This window comes from Natator depressus, chromosome 4 (genome assembly GCF_965152275.1).
Source record: "Natator depressus isolate rNatDep1 chromosome 4, rNatDep2.hap1, whole genome shotgun sequence".
NCBI lineage: Eukaryota > Metazoa > Chordata > Testudines > Cheloniidae > Natator > Natator depressus.
The window spans coordinates 59,557,866-59,575,333 of NC_134237.1; the positions used below are offsets into that span (position 1 = coordinate 59,557,866).

General features: G+C 42.0%; 1 protein-coding gene across 1 annotated transcript in view; it reads left to right on the top strand.

The window, feature by feature from the left end:
- The window catches only part of TMEM131L (transmembrane 131 like), a 130,231-nt gene that overhangs the window by 58,830 nt on the left and 53,933 nt on the right, over positions 1-17,468 (top strand). The window contains exons 4-7 of the mRNA XM_074951027.1: positions 7,396-7,464; positions 8,767-8,890; positions 10,039-10,155; positions 13,419-13,529. Coding sequence (XP_074807128.1) covers positions 7,396-7,464; positions 8,767-8,890; positions 10,039-10,155; positions 13,419-13,529 — 421 coding nt within the window. The remainder of the gene's footprint in view (positions 1-7,395; positions 7,465-8,766; positions 8,891-10,038; positions 10,156-13,418; positions 13,530-17,468) is intronic.

The window sequence follows — 17,468 nt, forward strand, 5'->3', positions numbered from 1 at the left end:
AGGGATGGCTGCAGGAGCGGACGGGGGTGGCGAAATCGGCAGCCCCTCTGTTGGCGCGGGAGAGGGTCCTTCCGAGGCAACACACTGTGTTGCATCGGTAGGAGGGGGGGTGGCCGCAGGAGCAGACGGGCGTGGCGAGATCACCAGCCTCGCGAGGGAGGGCCTGTCCGAGGCGACACGCTGTATCGCGTCGCGGCAGAGCTGCCAGGCACGTAAAGCCTGCATGGACGCCCGAGGCTCTTTGTGCAATGTCTGGCCCAACCGCTCCCAGTCCGCTAGCTTAAGGGTTCCGGCTTCAGGGTACCACGGGCATTGGGCACTCACCTCCTGTAGCAGGAGAGTGAGTTCTCGAGTGGGGCAGTCATGCTGAGCCTTACGCAGCAAATACTGTAGCTCATTGCGGTGTTGCACTTGCAAAGCAGAGAGGGAGCTTCCCATACTTACCACAATGAAAAATACTCACCGGGATCCACGAAGCGGATGAGTGACGCGTCTGAAACCCTTGTCGGGCGAGGTGAGTGCTGAGGGCCCCACGTTTGGGCGCCAGTTGTGGCGGTTCAATGACAAGACAGAACACAGCTTTTAGCAAGCAAGCGGCTGGTCTCTGCTAACAGGCTTCTGCCTGTCAGCTTTCCACCTTTCCCTTTATTCTCTCTCTCCCCCCGCGCATTACATTCTCCAACAGATAAAAGGAATACATTGGCTTTGTTTAACATTCTTATTTACCAATTTCTGTCTACCGCATTCCTTGCTCTCGGGCCTTGAGCCCAGTCCTGAGAGGCTTCCCACGGTTCATGTCATCTGGGCGAGATTCCAAGGTTGATGCCCTTGAGAGGAGCTGTGTGTGCACAGGTCCAGCACAACACTCCGGGTGTGCCCTGAATGTTGCCAAGCGCGTAAACCTTTATGAATCCTACACTTTACTCTTTTTTTCTCTCCCCCCCACTCCAGTTTGTCCGCCTCTTTCTGAAAGTGTGGTGCCCAGAATTGGACACAGTACTCCAGTTGAGGTCTTGTGTGTTGCTTACAATTCTCCTGCTAATACATCCCAGAATGATGTTTGCTTTTTTTCCCAACAGTATTACATTGTTGACTCTCATTCCTAGGCAGTCATTTCCCATTTCGTATGTGTGCAACTGATTGTTCCTTCCTAAACAGAGTATTTTGCATTTGTCTTTATTGAATTTTATCCTGTTTTATTTCAGACCATTTCTTCAGTTTGTCAAGATCATTTTGAATTCTGATCCTGTCCTCTCAAGCACTTGCAACCCTCCCAGCTTGGTATTATCCACAAACTATAAGTGTAGACTCTGTGCCATTATCCAAATCATTTATAAAGATATTGAGTAGAACCAGACCCAGGACAGATCCCTGAGGAACCCTACTTGATATGTCCTTCCAGCTTGATTGTGAACCACTGATAACTGATCTGAGTATGGTTTTCCAACCAGTTCTGCACTCCCCTTATAGTAGGTTCATCTAGGCCACATTTCCCTAATTTGCTTATGAGACGGTCATGTGAGACAGTATCAAAAGTCTTACTAAAGTTGACATATATCGCATCGGCTGCTTCCCTCCTAGACACAAAACTTGTTACCATGTCAAAGAAGTATATTAGGTTGGTTTGCCATAATTTGTTCTTCACAAATCCATGTTCACTGTTTATCACTACTTATCTTCTAGGTGCTTGCAAATTGATTGTTTGCATATTTGCTCTTTTATTTTTCTGAGTACCGAAGTAAAGCTGAGGGGTCTGTAATTCCCCAGGTTGTCCTTTTCCCCCTGTTTATATATACAGGTATTATATTTGCCCTTTTCCAGTCCTTTGGGATCTCTTCTGTCCTCCACCAGTTCTCAGAGATAATAGCTAATGGCTCAGAGATCTTTTCAGCCAGTTACTTAAATATTCTAGGACATATTTTGTCAGGCCCTGCCCACGTGAAGACATTTAACTTGTCTCAGTAATTCTTAACTTGTTCTTCTCTTGTTTTAGCCTCCCATCCTACCCTATTTACACTGATGTTCGCTAGGTTAGGCTGATTCAGCTGTGTTGCTGTAAGCTCTTTAGTGTAGCTGCTCTAAGTCGACAGGAGAGAGCTCTCACGTTCCCGACAAGCAGAAGTAGCTGTGTCGGTTACATCGGTGTAATTTATGTCACTCAGGAGGTTGGTTTATTAATGCCCCTGAGTGACATAAGTTATACCGACCTAAGTGGTAGTGCAGACATAACCTTTCGTCATCTGGTCACTGCTAACCTTGCTGCGTTTTCCATTCTGTTCTCATTGAGTAATGGGCCTACCCTTTCCTTGGTCTTCCTCGTGCTTCCAGTGTATTTGTAAAATGTTTCTTTGTTAGCCTTTATGTGCCTAGCTAGTTTAATCTCATTTTGTGCCTTGGCCTTTATAATTTTGTCTCTCCACGCTTGTTTTTTTTTTTTTTTTTTTTTTTTTTTTTTACATTTGTCCTATGTAATTTGACCTAGTTTCCATTTTTTGTGTATCTCTATTTTGAGTTTCAGGAAATTGAAAATCTCCTGGTTAAGCCAAGAGGTGGTGTCTTACCATAATTCCTGTTTTTTCTACATTTTGGGGTAGTTTGCTCTTGTGCACTTAATATCTCTTTAAAAAACTGTCAGCTCTCCTGAGTTCTTTTTTCCCTTAGACTTGCTTCCCACAGGATCGTACCTGCTTATACTCTGTATGCTAAATTCTGCCTTCTTGAAGTCCATTGTATTTATTTTGCTGTTTTCCCTCCTACCATTCCTTAGAATCATTAACTCTGACATTTCATGAGCAGTTTCAACCCAGCTGCCTTTCAATTATCAACTAGTTTGTCCTTATTTGTCAGAATCAAATCTAGAATAGCCTCTCCCCTAGTTGCTGTCTCCAAATTTGTAATAAAAAGTTGTCTCCAGTGCATTCCAAGAACTTGTTGGATAATCTGTGCCCTGCTGTATTATTTTCCCAGCAGATGTCTGAGTAGTTGAAGTCCCCCCCATCACCACCAAGTCTTGTGCTTTGGATAATTTTGTTAGTTGTTTAAAAAAAGCTTCATCCACCTCTTCTTCCTGGTTAAGTGGTCTATAGCGGACATCTACAGTGACATCACCCGTGGGGGGTTTTTTGGTGGTTGTTTTTTTTTTTTTTTTACCCCTTTTATCCTTATCCAGAGACTTTCAGCACGTCTGCCTCCCACTTCCAGTTTGACCTCCGTGCAAGAGTATACATCTTTGATACACAAAACACCGCCTCCTTTTTCCCCTTCCTACTCATCCTGAACAAGCTGTAGTGTTCTATACCAATATTCCAATCATGTGAATTATCCCACCAAGTCTTTATGATGCCAATTATGTCATAATTATGATTACTCACTAGTATTTCTAGTTCTTCCTGTTTATTCCTCATACTTTTTGCATTAGCATACAGATATCTAAGAGATCTAATTTTCAAACTGTGGTCCACAGACCCCGCAGAGTATGTCTGAGTCTGCGAAAGGTGACTATGAAAATAAAGTTTCAGATCCCAGAAAAGGCATTCAGTTTTTCTGATCAATCAAAAGTATGTGAATACCCCCACCTACAGGTCAAAAGCCAGAAGTGTTGTTGTTACCATAAAAGCCCACAGTTTAATGCCCTTTCTCATGCTGCATCAAATGCCGTGCTGAACATGTGCAACATTTATAGCTGAATTCTGTTCAGTCAGTTTTCAGTCTAAGATTTCTATGATGGGGGTCCATGGACCACAAGTTAAATTTCCAAAAGGGTCCATACCTCCATGTGAAATTTTTTAGGGGTCTGCAAAAGAAAGAAGGTTGAAAACCACTGGACTAAGATGTTCATTAGATTTCTCCTCCATATTCCCTCCTTTGTCCTTGCTATGTTTGCCTGTGTTCCCCCCAGGTTCTGACCCTTCACCCAGATCTCCATGTTCTGGACTTACCATGGGCTTTTGTCTCCTGCTCCCGTCGAACCTGGTTTAAAGCCCTCCTCAGTCTGCATCCGAAGATACTCCTTCCTCGATAGGTGGACCCAGTCTCTGCGCAACAGACCTTCTCAGAACAGCATCCCATGTTAAAAAAGCGGACGCGCCCCTGGCGAGATCATCTGTGTAGCTGTGGTTCACCTCCAGGTTCTGTTTGTCTCTACACGGGCCCCATCCTTGATTGGAAGTCTGGATCAGAACACCACCGGTGCCTCCAACTCCTTCACCTTCACACCCTGAACCCGATAGTCACTTCTGATCTGCTCAAGGTCATACCTCGCAGTATCATTAGTGCCCACATGGACAAGCAGCATAGGGTAGTTGTCAGAGGGCTGGATGATCCTTGGCAAGCCTTCCATAATGTCTTGGATATGGGCCCCTGGCAGGCAGCGCACTTCCCAGGATGCCAGGTTAGTCTGGCAGATGGATGCCTGCATCCCCCTTAGAAGGGAGTCACTGACCACCACCCTTTATTTTCTCTAAAAAGTGGGGCCACGATCCTCATAGCCTTAGGGGTACATGGTTTCTCCTTCTCCATGTTCGGGAGAGATTCCTCATCCCTCTTTGCCTGGGCAGCATACTCTTTTTTTTTTTTTTTTCCCCTCCTATCTCTGTGGATGGTGGGTTGAGAGCAGGCGTTGAGCACTGTCAGCTGCCGAGTAACAAGCAGCAAGCTCCCTTCCTGTGAAGGAGCCATTTCCTCCTTTCCTGGTGGTGCTACTGAAGTCTTCTCTGGCTGGATTGCTTCCTCAGCTTTGGAGATTTCCATATGCGTATTTTCAATGAATTCCTCATGTGCCTAGATTTGTTTCTGCCTAGCTACCTCCTCTTGTAGCTCTCCCACGTGCTTCCTGAGAGATTCTGCAGGTAGACACCTCTCACATTGGATGGTCTCCCCAGCCTGGTTTTCTGTGATGGGGAAATACAAGCCACAGTCTCTGCAAATCCACACCAGTACCTAGGTAGAGGCATCCATAGTCTGGTTCTCTGTCTGGACAGAAGTGCAGCTGGAGCAGCCAGGAGCAGTGTTGGCACTGATGATGTGGCCTTTCCAAATTGTATTTCATCTCAGAAATAGAAATAAGTGCTCTGCTGGCTTCTAGAAGATTTTAAAAAATGCCCAGAAATGGTGGAGAATTAAATATTTTCATTTAGAAAGGCTCTATTCCTTTTTTTTGCAGGTAGTCCTCAGGATATAAACTGATTGATTGCATCAGAGGTTTGTCATGGTGCTTTTTTCCCCATTAAAAAACAGAATCAGAAAAAGCAATGGATTTCCCTCTCCCTGCTCCTCCAGTCTCTCTTTTTTTTAGTTGTACTCTTGGGCCTTGCCTGCTCTTGATAATTGAATAATTGTTAAATGAAATGATAGTATAGAACAACTAGAAGAACCGGTGGTGTAATGTGTTTGCACAAATCATATCGTTTTCAGTTGCAGTTTTGTCCTGTGTCCATTCTTGAACACATTTGCAGTTGAAGAAAATCATTAAGTCCCCCTAACGTGGGTGCCATTTTCTAGTCTTCTGTTAAAAAAATAGATAGGGCCAAGAAAAATGATAGTAGTAGTTTTTGGTTTAACTGAGTTGAAGTTGAGTTCTTGTAACAATGTTGTTGTTTCTCTTTCCTACCAATATTGATGATTTTTGTTTGTTTCAATTTGGAATACGAAATAAATAAATACATAAATATATACGACTATTCAAGAATAACATTACAAGTATGCATTTTGAACTAGGTGAGCAATGAACTGTCCTACCGTGTGCCATAAAATCCATTTCCTGAGCTAATTAAAAAGGCCATTGTCCTCTCTTTCTCAAGGCTGTTAATGATGTTTAGGCTGAATAGCAGTCAAGGATAGCTCATGTTTATTTATATTAAACTTCTTGAACCATGAAGATGTGGACCTAGAAACCTAGGTAACAATGTTGTATTGTTATCAATAACTCCATCCTTCCACCTCCTTGCCTTCTACTATTTGTGACTTACTTGGGGCACCTTGTTTGAAATCTGATAGTGCTTTGTGGCACAGAGTGTCTTTCTGTTTATTTGTACAGCTTGTAACACAGTAAGTCCCCAATCACTTTGTGTGCTACTATGATACAAATAATAAATATTGATTTGGATGATGATGCTATTTGCAAATTTCCATCTTTGATCCCAACCTGTTTCAAAACTGCAACAATTAAAATCACATAATTCCCAGGATCGTTTCAGGTATTTGGTATCTTCAGATTGATGCTACTCTTTCTCTAGCTGCACCCTCTGCGAAGTATCTGCCTTTTGCCCTGTATGGCTGAACCTGGTCACTGGCTGTGACACAAAGGCCTTGTCTAGGTGTTTAGGGTATGTGTAGCTACACACGGCGGTGAAAGGCAGGCTGTGGCTACACTGCACTGTGTAGCTAAGCGCGACAGTGAAAGCATCTGCCATTCCCAACACAGGGAGCTGCTGGAACCTTCCTGGCTGGCTCTCCCCGCCAGAGCTTTTCCTCACTGCCGGAATCTTTCACTCTGGCATGGAAAGTTTCCCACAGTGGGATACTACACTGTTAAAAATAATGGTGTAGACAAGAGAGGCGCTGCTTGGGCATGTAGAGAGCTATGTAGGGCATATGAATGTCTTTATTGGCCTAAGCAGCACCATACACACTGCTATTTATACCATGCTTGGGGGCAGGTGCAGTGTTTGTACTCTACATGAGTGTAGACATAGTCAAAGGCTGCATCAACAGTAAGGGACTTTTCTAAAATATATTTAACACTGGGTGCATACCTATTGTAGACAAGGCTTTGGGGTCCATACCAGTTTTCACTACCATGTTTAATATTGTTGAAAAGTTTAAACAGTGATGAAAATGGGTCCAGACCTGGAATCCTTGTCTACACTAGGGCTGTAACCTGCAGCTGAAGATATGAGAGAACTGGTGGGAATTTTTTTGTCAACTTCCCGAGTGCAGAGAAGAGTAAACTGACAACTGAAACACATGTTACTCCATTATTTCTTCAATACACCTTTGGAGAAGAGATGCTAAAGCAATATCTGTAAACCTAGGATTTGCTATTGGAAATAATTGTGGATAATGTAAGCATGGTGTTACAGTCCTTGTGATTTAATCCAAATTCTCTTCTGCACATAAGAAATATTTTAGCCTGGTTTATAGTCATAATTTCACTTGTCGTGATTGCCAGTATATTCCACACCATAGAAATCTTATAAAAGTGTGGATAGTGCAGCTCTACAGAGGAATGTATGAAAGTCCGTGGAACAGTGTACCTGAGATGTAAAATTAGGAGAGCACATCAGTGTTAGCACAATGACGAGACGAATGTCATGTTGTGCATATTAGGTAGCAGTCTGCCTCAGTTTCAAAATAGCATGTCAACAAAGTAGTCATAATTTTTTTTTTCTTTTTCAGCTTCTCAGCAAAGATACCTAATGGGAAGGCTTTACATTTTCATCCTTCGGTTCTGCATTTTGGAATGCAGTGAGTATCTTAGATTATTGTTGTTTTAATTAATAATTAATAGGACTACCACGAAATTGGGGCAAGTTTGGAATGAAAGAGCGTTAGCCCAGATCATTCTTTTCTATGGGAGATCCTACAAGAGGGGTCTCAAAGGAAGGAAATCATCTTAGTGGTCTCCCTAGAAAGATCCCCAGGCACATTGTCCTGTTGAGGCCATCATCATACAGGGTCCAGGCTCCCAGCAGCCCTCCTTCTTCCAGATACCTAGCAGTGTGGCTCAGAGCAAGTCGTAGTAAAAACGCTGACATCTTTGTACGCTAGCACGCTGACTGTTCCTGTCCCACTCGTGTAGCTGGGCTAGTGTTAACAAAGGGAATTTTTTTCAGAAAAAAAGAGTGGTATAGACAAGGTACATAGATACTCTTCTCATTCCTCCCAAGTCACAAGAAATATGACTCACCACTGGCTGCAGTAAAGTTCCTGGGTTTGAGGAACATTGATCATTGGGGGTCAGGTGAAAACGGTAGCTGCAGGGTTTGGGAGTAGAACACGATGTTAAAAGGAGAATTGGTGACTGTAGACAGGAAACTAGTGAACAATGAGTAAACAGCATTTGTAGGTGATTACTGTAGCTGTACCAAATGGGTTCTTACCATTGGATGGCCTCTTAATGAGATAAGTTGCCTCAGTAGATCTGGGAGTGGGCCTGTTATCGGACAAGACTAACACTTAAATCAAATCTCTGAAAAAACAAACACATTGCTAGAATCTGTAAGGGTTTCTGTGCTGCTTAAGTTTTGGCGAGAGGAAAGCTTTTAAAGAATGATTAGCAGTTTTATCCCATCAGTTACCAAAAAGCACAATCCCCTTGTGAGCTAAAGGAATGTTCTACAAGAAGCAGAGAATGTCTGCATCAGAAACAGCTTTCAAACTTCTTACCAAAAATATATGGCCTAAAAGAATCATTTTGTCAACTGACCAAGCAAGACTTTTACTTCTCTTAAACATAATTTATTAGTTTTCTCAAAAATCTGTACCCAGCAAGTAAAAAACAACCCAGCCTGACCACTCTATATATAGTGTTTCACAAACTGTTAGTGACTGTATGTGGTTTTTGCTATGTGTAACCGATAAGTTTCAATGTCCTTTATTTTTCTTTATATTTTAAAGGGTCAAATTTCTGGGTTGCATAATCTTCAAATACGTTAAGCTGACAAATTGTTACATATCAAAACGTTTTAATAGCACCAAAATGTGTTGATTTTTCTTGCAAATTACCAATGTTTATAAAATCAGTAATACTTTGTTTTTTTCCCTTAGGTTACTGGGACTGCCCAGATCTAAAATGCTGTATGCTTACAACCCTAGTAGGGATAGAGAAGTTGTAGTGAATGCGGTGTTTACAGCTACTAGACATTTTCATGTATCTCCTGTTCATAGCAGGGTGAGTGTTGATGTACTCTTGGAAACTATGTAGTGGCGGTGTGCCAAAACTTCATGTTTATTTTGGCCTAAAGTTTTTGTTCTGTGCTCTTTTTCCATGCTACCTCCACCCCAACTCATTCTTTCTCTGTGTTTGTTAGCTTGTGTTTTTGTTTCACTTTTATACCTGGACAGATTGGGGGGGGTGGGGAATCCAACCTCCTACAATAAGAGAGGCTCATTTTACGATGGCTGAGAAAGGGAAGAATTTGTCATTGTTAAGATGGTTTGTTAAATCCCACTCTACTGTATGTACCATAGTGCTTCTGTGGAGTTCAGTAGTTGAAAGGCCTGAAGCTGTTTATAGCCTTGGATTCTCAATCTCTTGAGTATAGTCCTGTATGTTCCTTATAAAGGAGATTTACAATACAATGCTTTTTAAAGATCTTGGATTGCAGTTATAAAAATAACAAACTTCAGGATAATTGTTTAATTAAAACTCTCTTTGTGAAGCTTAAGAACATTTAAAGTATGTAAAAAGTACACTGCGGTGCTCACAATTTGACAAAGCCCAGATTTCTGGTATGCTGGTATTTTTTCCCCTGTTTGCTTATATCCAATCAGCATTTTGACTAGGGCTGGATGAATGGTTCAGCAAATAAGCTTGAACTTGGCTCACATAAATGGGGACGAGTTAGAATTTTCCAGACATAAACTTGATCCTGTTTTTATGAATTAGGCTCAGATTTAGTTGCCAAACTGTATGCCCAGCCTTAACTGTGACTCAGTTCATTAAGCATCATGTAGCTCATGCATTGGTTCACTTCACAGTACATACTGAACTACAGAGAACCGATTGTTGGGCTGAAAAGTTCTTGGACATCGGTATTGTGTAGGTGGACAAGCTTTTAGAGCGTTCTGTTAAAAAATCCAAACTGACCATTTGATATTCTAAAAATTCTGGGCTCAACACTGCACACTGCTGAGTGCTCTCAGTTCTTGTCTTTATTGGGAGTTGAGTGTGCTCAGTACCTGGCAGGATGGGGCCCAGCATTTGTGGGGTTCATGCAACTGGATTCATATATAGAAAGGTCTGATGATAGATGATGTCAAAGGGAAGGAGCTGCAATTAGCTGTATTGAGCAGCAAGCTTTTATGTTGTCTCTTTAGGTGATTCCAGCAATGGGAAAAATTTCTTTCAGAGTCCTCTTTCTGCCAACAGAGGAAGGCAATATTGAAAGTTCATTATTTATAAATACCTCATCTCATGGAATACTTTCATATCAGGTAACTTTTCAATTGATGCGTGCTTCAAAAATGACATCTAAAGACATTAACTTAAAAATCTAATTTTGAAAATATGTTGAATTCCTGACATAACCAGGATAAACGGAGCAAAGTTTGCCATTGACTAAGGCCCTGGTCCTAAAAACACTTACGTATGCACTTACTGGGCAGTTACTATCAACTGTATGCAGTTACTCTCATTACTGGGGCTACTCATAGTAATACAGTTAAGCACATGTGTGTTTGTAGGATTGGGGTCCATGCCCACCTGCCACAGATAGCTGCTTCTGCCCCGTGTGGCAGCATAGCATGCACTATGCTGGGATGTAACATAAATTAGAAATGTTTAGGAAACAGATTTACTGAGTCCTGTGTAGGTGGTCTTCGAGCTACACTGGGGTTCTTTTGTGAATAGATGCAGTGGAGTCTCACAGGGTGGAAGTGATAAGTCTTAGCTGTTTTAGGCTTCTTGAAAAATAAAACAAAAGGGTAAGCGATGGTTGGTGATCGGAAGGCTCCTCTTAATCTGGTTACCTGAAGAATTCACCACAAATTTCTTAACTTATTTGACATTAAAATATTTTAAAGGGGAAGTTACATATTTGCGGGTTTTTTTTTTTTTGCATTTTGATTAATTTTTAAATTCTTTTCTTCCATTATTTAAAAAAAGAACACCAACTTGAACCACATTGCCTGCTCCCTCATCCTGAGACTGCAATAGGAAAGAAGTCTCAAAATGAGATGTAGGTCAACTAACTTGAAAAATATATCTGATAATGCACATTATTGGTGTGTGGCACGGGTAGAGGCTCAGAACTGTGGTTGGGGTTTTTTTTTTTTTTTTTTAGGGAAACTAGAAGAACAATATATTATGCTGATTTTATCATCTCACTTTTTTGTCCAGCTTCTCTTCCCATTCATTTGGCTTGTTGCTCTTCATACATCTCATTTCACCTTGTCCTTTTGTGGACAAGCTGTAGGAAGGTGTTTTTATAAAATGGTCAGTCATTTCACTCACCACTGAGGCTGAATGTATTAAACCAAATTCGTTCCTGGTTGTAACATACAAATTTCAGTGGAGCTACTAACTTACAGCAAGATTTTACCAGTCTGCAAAGATTTTTACAGCCGTCATCTTTAAGAGAATAAAGTAAGAGCTTTAACTCCAGTTATAACAGGGCCACAAACTCTAGGGTAGGCATAACTTCTGTGGTGCAGGAGGCGTTATGATGCACTGTGACAGCATAAAGGATATAAAACACATTTGATGTTCCTATACCCTATTTATATTTCAGTGAGTATGTAAAAAAATTTTTTTTAATGTTCCTTGTGGAAAATCCATTACTATGATTTTGAGTTATGGGAAAACAAGGAAGAGTATACTTTTTTTAACCTTAAAATACATCTCTACCCCGATATAACGTGGGTTTGCATACAACGTGGTAAAGCTCCGACACACTGCTCTGAGCAGCGTGTTAAGGGGGCCGGGGCATTGGATAAGGGGCAGAGAGTCTTGGGGGTGGTCAGGGGCTTTCCCCCCACCCCCAAGGGTCTGGGAGGTAGGAGCTCTGGGAGGGGCACTTTTGGGGGCTCCGCAGTCCCAGAGTGGCCCGGGGAATTAGCGGGGGGCCGAGAGCAGCCCGCTCCACTTCCCTTGCCCCGGCCCCAGCCGTGTCACTCAGGGGAGCTCAGGGATCCCCCCTGCACTCACCAGAAGCGGAGCAGCCCTGCCCCAGCTCCCAGCCGCGGCGCTCCGCTTCCCGCCGCAGGTGAATGCAGGACCTCTCTCCTTCCCCCCCCCAGCGACATGGCTGGGGCCGGGGCAAGGAAAGCAGAGAGGGCTGTGGCTGGGAGGTGGCGGAGTGGAACGCGCTGGGGCCACGTTGCCCCGCTTGCTGCCGCTGAGTACCTGTCAGGGGGCGGGGGGGTGTGGATAGGGGTCAGAGCAGTCAGGGGCCAGGGAGCAGGAGGGTTGGGGTTCTGGGGGTGATTAGGGATGGGGGTCTCTGGAGGGGGCGGTCATGGAACAGAGAACGGGGGGGGTCAAAGCAAGTTCGATATAACGCGGTCACCTATAATGCGGTGAGATTTTTTTGTCTCCTGAGGACTGCATTGTATCGGGGTAGAGGTGTATAGCAAAGACATCTCTTTGCACCAGTAATCAAAATACATTTCAAAGTTAGCATGTGGCTCTTCACTGAAAAAAGTTTTGGGGGGTGAGGAATAAGGAAGCAATATAAGAGATTGAAAAGTCACTTCTCAACATGTTCAGTGTGCACCTAAGATTTTAGAAGAGACTAATGAACCCTCTGCCCTCCCTGTGACATCACTGGGGGTGAGGAGAACTTCACATTTTGCTTTCTACGGTCCATGTAGGTTTGGGGGCTGCTGATGGGTTGGCACTGATGTACAGGCTGGATAAAGGAAACTGTAAATACCTTATTGAAACACAATCAGCAAATTCATCTTTAAATAAAACCTGACTTAATATTAGGGGCAGAGGATTATCCCAGATGCAGAAAAATTCAACTCTTGCAGCTGTATGATCCCCTCATGTTTTTATTCCATTCTGCATTTCTCTGCAGATGTTAAGCTTGTTTTAAAAAGTCTTATTCTGTTGTGAAGATACAACATTGCATGCAGTGTGCTCCTGCTCTGCTAACGCGGCGTTGAAGAAAACTGTGTTCAGCCAAGTATCAGTAGTAAAAGTATGAATTCACTCATTCCCCATGCCGTTCTTCTCAGTGGTCTGTGAACAGCAGAGTCTACATGGTACATTTTAAAGATGACATGGAATTTTTAAAACAAGTTCCCTCTTTTGCTGCTTTCTGTGTAAAGAAGGCATGAAATGTGTGTTCTCCCCAAATGTTCTTTTTGATAGAAGAGTTGTTGGCTGGAGGTGTCTGATATCATGGTGCAGTTCACAAGAAGCAGCAGCAACATCCACGTATATGATGTGTTGATTAAAATTGCCTGAAAGACAGAGAATTTGCTTTTTTTTTAATTGTTTGGAGACACTTATGTTGCATTGATGGGTGCCCTTTTATTAGGGGTACATCATAATGAATGAATGCACAAAGAGACCTGTCATTACTTTTTAGAGTAGAACTCTCTGCACAAAATGCTGCGTTACCTTTTGTTTTTAAAGTGTAATTTTGAAAACTAGTTGATTTCTTGGAGTCTTACTAACAAAATGAAGTTTCATGGTTTGTGATAATTACCTAAATATCAAATGTTGGAGTAATGTACTGTTTTTACAACAGGTATTTGGAATGGGATCTATGGGAACCTCTCCAGAAGATTCTAACAAGCAGCTAGTGAATACCTGTTTACTGCTTCCAAGTATCCAAAACATCCGGATTTCACCAACACTGGTACAGTATGCATTTTTTTAAAAACACAACATAATAAACTTAGAAATACAGGAACTTACATTTTTATTTTCAGGTATGCAAATAAAAACACATTAAAAATCTTTACTTATGTTTTTAACAAACGAATTTTTTTCAAAAATTGACTGCAAGTTGCATCACTTGAGATGCGTTTTTTAAAAGATTTTTACATTTCACGTTGTATGAGGGTGAATCTTACTGGTCAATCTTACTTTCTCTTAACAGTCTCATTGTCTGGTTTTTGTGCAGTTGCATAGTAATGTTATGGTAGGAATTACAACATGGGGGGAGGTAAAGTTTAAATTAAAAAATTGGCATGAACAGTTGTTTATATGGTTACCCTTGTTTGTTTGTTTTACAGCTTGATTAAACTTCTTTTTTAACCATGGTGCCTACTATTGGGGTGAAAGCTCCCTAGAATAGTTATTAATTTAAAGGTGACCTGCAGAGTTCAAAAAATTGTATTTGTGACCTTTTCTGCATGTTAATAATGTATAAAATAAGCCCACAGAGATCTTAAAAAGTTATTGGCCTATTTGCCACTGCTTTGAACCTTGTGTAATTATTTGTGCCTACACAAAGTTTGAATAAAATGCTGCTGTATCAGAATGGTGACCGTTTGCACACACACTGCACTTGCTTTGAAGGAATTCAAGGTATTTGAGAGTCAGACCCATTGTCTCTTACTTTAGAGCTTGTGTACACATGACCGTTATTCCAGAATAAAACTGTGTGAATTTAAAGCAGAATAGCAATTCCAGAAAAACTCCCATGTGTAGATACTCTTATTCTGGAATCAGAATATGTTTTGCTGGTTTAGCATAATCCATTTCCAAAGAGAGGAGAATGGGAGTAGCTGTCAACAGAGACAGCAGCTACGGAGGGAAGGGGAGACTCCCAGGGTGGAAGGTGGAAAGGAAAGTCAGCAGAAACCTGTAGGCAGGGTGTGTAGAAGGGAGAGGGGGATTAGCAGCTTCCTGGGGAAGAGGCATGACAGTTTGGGCATTAATAAAGTCCTGCCCCCCCCCCCCGCCCTTTTTTTTTTTTTTAAACTATACTTCATCCCCCATTTTAAAGCAAATCTGTATTTTTAATTTAAAAAAAAAACCCACAGAAAACCAACCCTCCCCTCCCTCTCCCCCCTCCTCTTGTTTAAAAATGTGACTTTCCTTCTGTGGTTTGCTTGTGCCTGTGACTTTTTCTTCTGGACTTTCAGTCTTCTGATTTGGGCAGGGCCCTTCTGAATTTAGGAAGTCAGTCCACCTCATTCTCATTTTTACTTTAAATAGTGAATGTATGTGCAGGGTCAGGTAGCTGTGGGATTCAACTCACTCTGCTTAGTTCAGACATAGAGTGAGCCAAGTCCACTACTTTGACTGAGTGAGCAGGGGACACTATGCTCTCTTGGGTTTGTCATATTACATCTTGCACCGTTCTCCCCTGCCCCCCAGTTTATACACAGTGTGTGTATTTTTTAGGGAGTTTTTTGGAATTTCACAGTAGTCAAAGCAGCATACGCAGCTTAAACTTCTATAACAGGTCCCAAAATAATCTGAGGCCTTACAACTTCTTCCTCCTTAGGAATTCTTTCAGGCTATGTAGATGTCCATCTGTAAAAAAGGGAAATAAGGACAACCCGGGGAATTACAGACCAATCAGCTTAACTTCAGTACCCAGATAGATAATGGAGTTAAATAATTAAGAAATCAATTTCCAAACACCTAGAACATAAGGTGATAAGTAACAGTCAGCATGGATTTGTCAAGAACAAATCGTGTCAAACTAACCTAGTTCTTTCTTTGACAGGGTAACAAGCCTTGTGGGTGGGGGATGTGGTATATCTTGACTTTAGTAAGGCTTTTGATACTGTCGTGTATAACCTTCTCATAAACAAACTAGGGAAATACAACCTAGATGGAGCTACTATAAGGTGAGTACATAACTGGTTGGAAGGCCATTCCCAGAGAGTAGTTATCAGTGGTTCACAGTCAAGCTGGAAGGGCATATCAAGTGTGGTTCCTCAGGGATCCGTTCTGAGTCCAGTTCTGTTCAGTATCTTCATCAGTGATTTAGATAATGGCATAGAGAGTACGCTTACAAAGTTTTCGGATGATGCCAAGCCGGAAGGGGTTGCAAGTGCTTTAGAGGATAAGATTAAGATTGAAAATGATCTGGACAAACTGGAGAAATGATCTGAAGAAAATAGGATGCAATTCAATAAAGACAAGTGCAAAGTACTCCCCTTAGGAAGGAACAATCAGTTGCATACATACCAAATGGGAAATGACTGCCTCGGAAGGAGTACTGCGAAAAGGGATCTGGGGGTCATAGTGGATCACAAGTTAAATATGAGTGAATAGTGCAACACAGTTGCCAAAAAGCAAAGGTGCCTAGGAGCTGCAGGGACACGGAGCAGGATAGGAAGCCACACCAACCCCCATCTCTCCCCCAGTACCAGTGGCGCCCCGGACCTCTTCCGTGTCCCGTCCCGTTCCCCCCCCCCCCCCGAGCACCCGTGGCCCCCTCCCAAGTTTTAGTCAGGGCAGGTTTTTCATAAAAGTCATGGACAGGTCAAAGGCCTGTGAATTTTTGTTTACGGTGACCTGTCCTTGACTTTTACTAAAAATAACCATGATTAAAACAGGTTTCCGAGTAGCAGCCGTGTTAGTCTATATCCGCAAAAAGAAAAGGAGGACTTGTGGCACCTTAGAGACTAAGTGGAAAGTCACTGAATGCATCCGATGAAGTGAGCTGTAGCTCACAAAAGCTTATGCTCAAATAAATTTGTTAGTCTCTAAGGTGCCACAAGTACTCCTTTTCTTTTTGCATGATTAAAACGTTGCCTTAATCACTGTGACGGGGAGAGGGGTGTGTGTGTAGGGAATAGCTCTTTAGGAATAAGGAACATGGGATTTAAGACTGAGGAAATCCTGGAGGAAAGTCCCAGTTGCAGCCAGGCTCACAGAGGAGGCTAATTGTATAGTATTGTTTTATTTACTATTAAAGCTAAACTCCTCAGAGGGAGGGAGTTTGCACAGTACAACCCTGATCCAGCAAGCACACCTCTGTGCAAATGTTTGCAGAATCAGTCTAATTGAGGCCCTATCTAGGCTGGGTTGTGGACATAGAGGGAAATTACTCTCAAGCTTCACACAACCCCTCTGGTGCTGGTTGAACAATATTTTGAAAACAATCCAGCCAACAGTCTGTGATGTTTTCTCTGTTTGGATGGGTAAAAGTATGCTTCGCTGATGACGATTATTACTCAGAACCACCAGACTGGTTTTTTGTTTGTTTTTAATGAATTATCAGAATGTAGTAATATGAAGTAGAATCCTTGAACTTTTATGCTGGAAAGGGAACCTAGTAGGTCAGTTGGTCCAATCTCTTGTTCTTTCTTTAAAGGTTTCTGTCTCTATACCATCTCTACTTGGTGCAAACCAAGAAGTGATTTGAAGATTTGTAGTAATTTTGACTCTTACTCAGTTCTTTTCTCCCTTTGAGAAATTAGCATTCTTCCTCTATTCCCACCCCTGCACACCTCTTCCTCTCCCTCTGTCCCCCCACCTGCTTTCCCATTAATCTTGCCATTAAAAATGTTCTTTTTAGTAAACTGAGGTTTTTCTTGGAAATTATCTTTATTATCAAACCAACTGCTTCTTGCTTATAGGACGATTTTTACCCTTTTTTATATTTACTATCCCTGTATGTTCAGTACAATTTTCAGAGCAAAACAAAATGTCCATAATAGCAAACCACTTAATCAAACATTCATAATTGCCCCTTTCACCCACAGTAATTAATGAGATGAAATAGTCTCTAGTTACATTTTTACAGACTGATGGGAAGCTTAGAATATCCAAAATATACAAATGTATAATGGCCCTGTATTAAAGACCAGGTTGATTTTAATATTTGTTT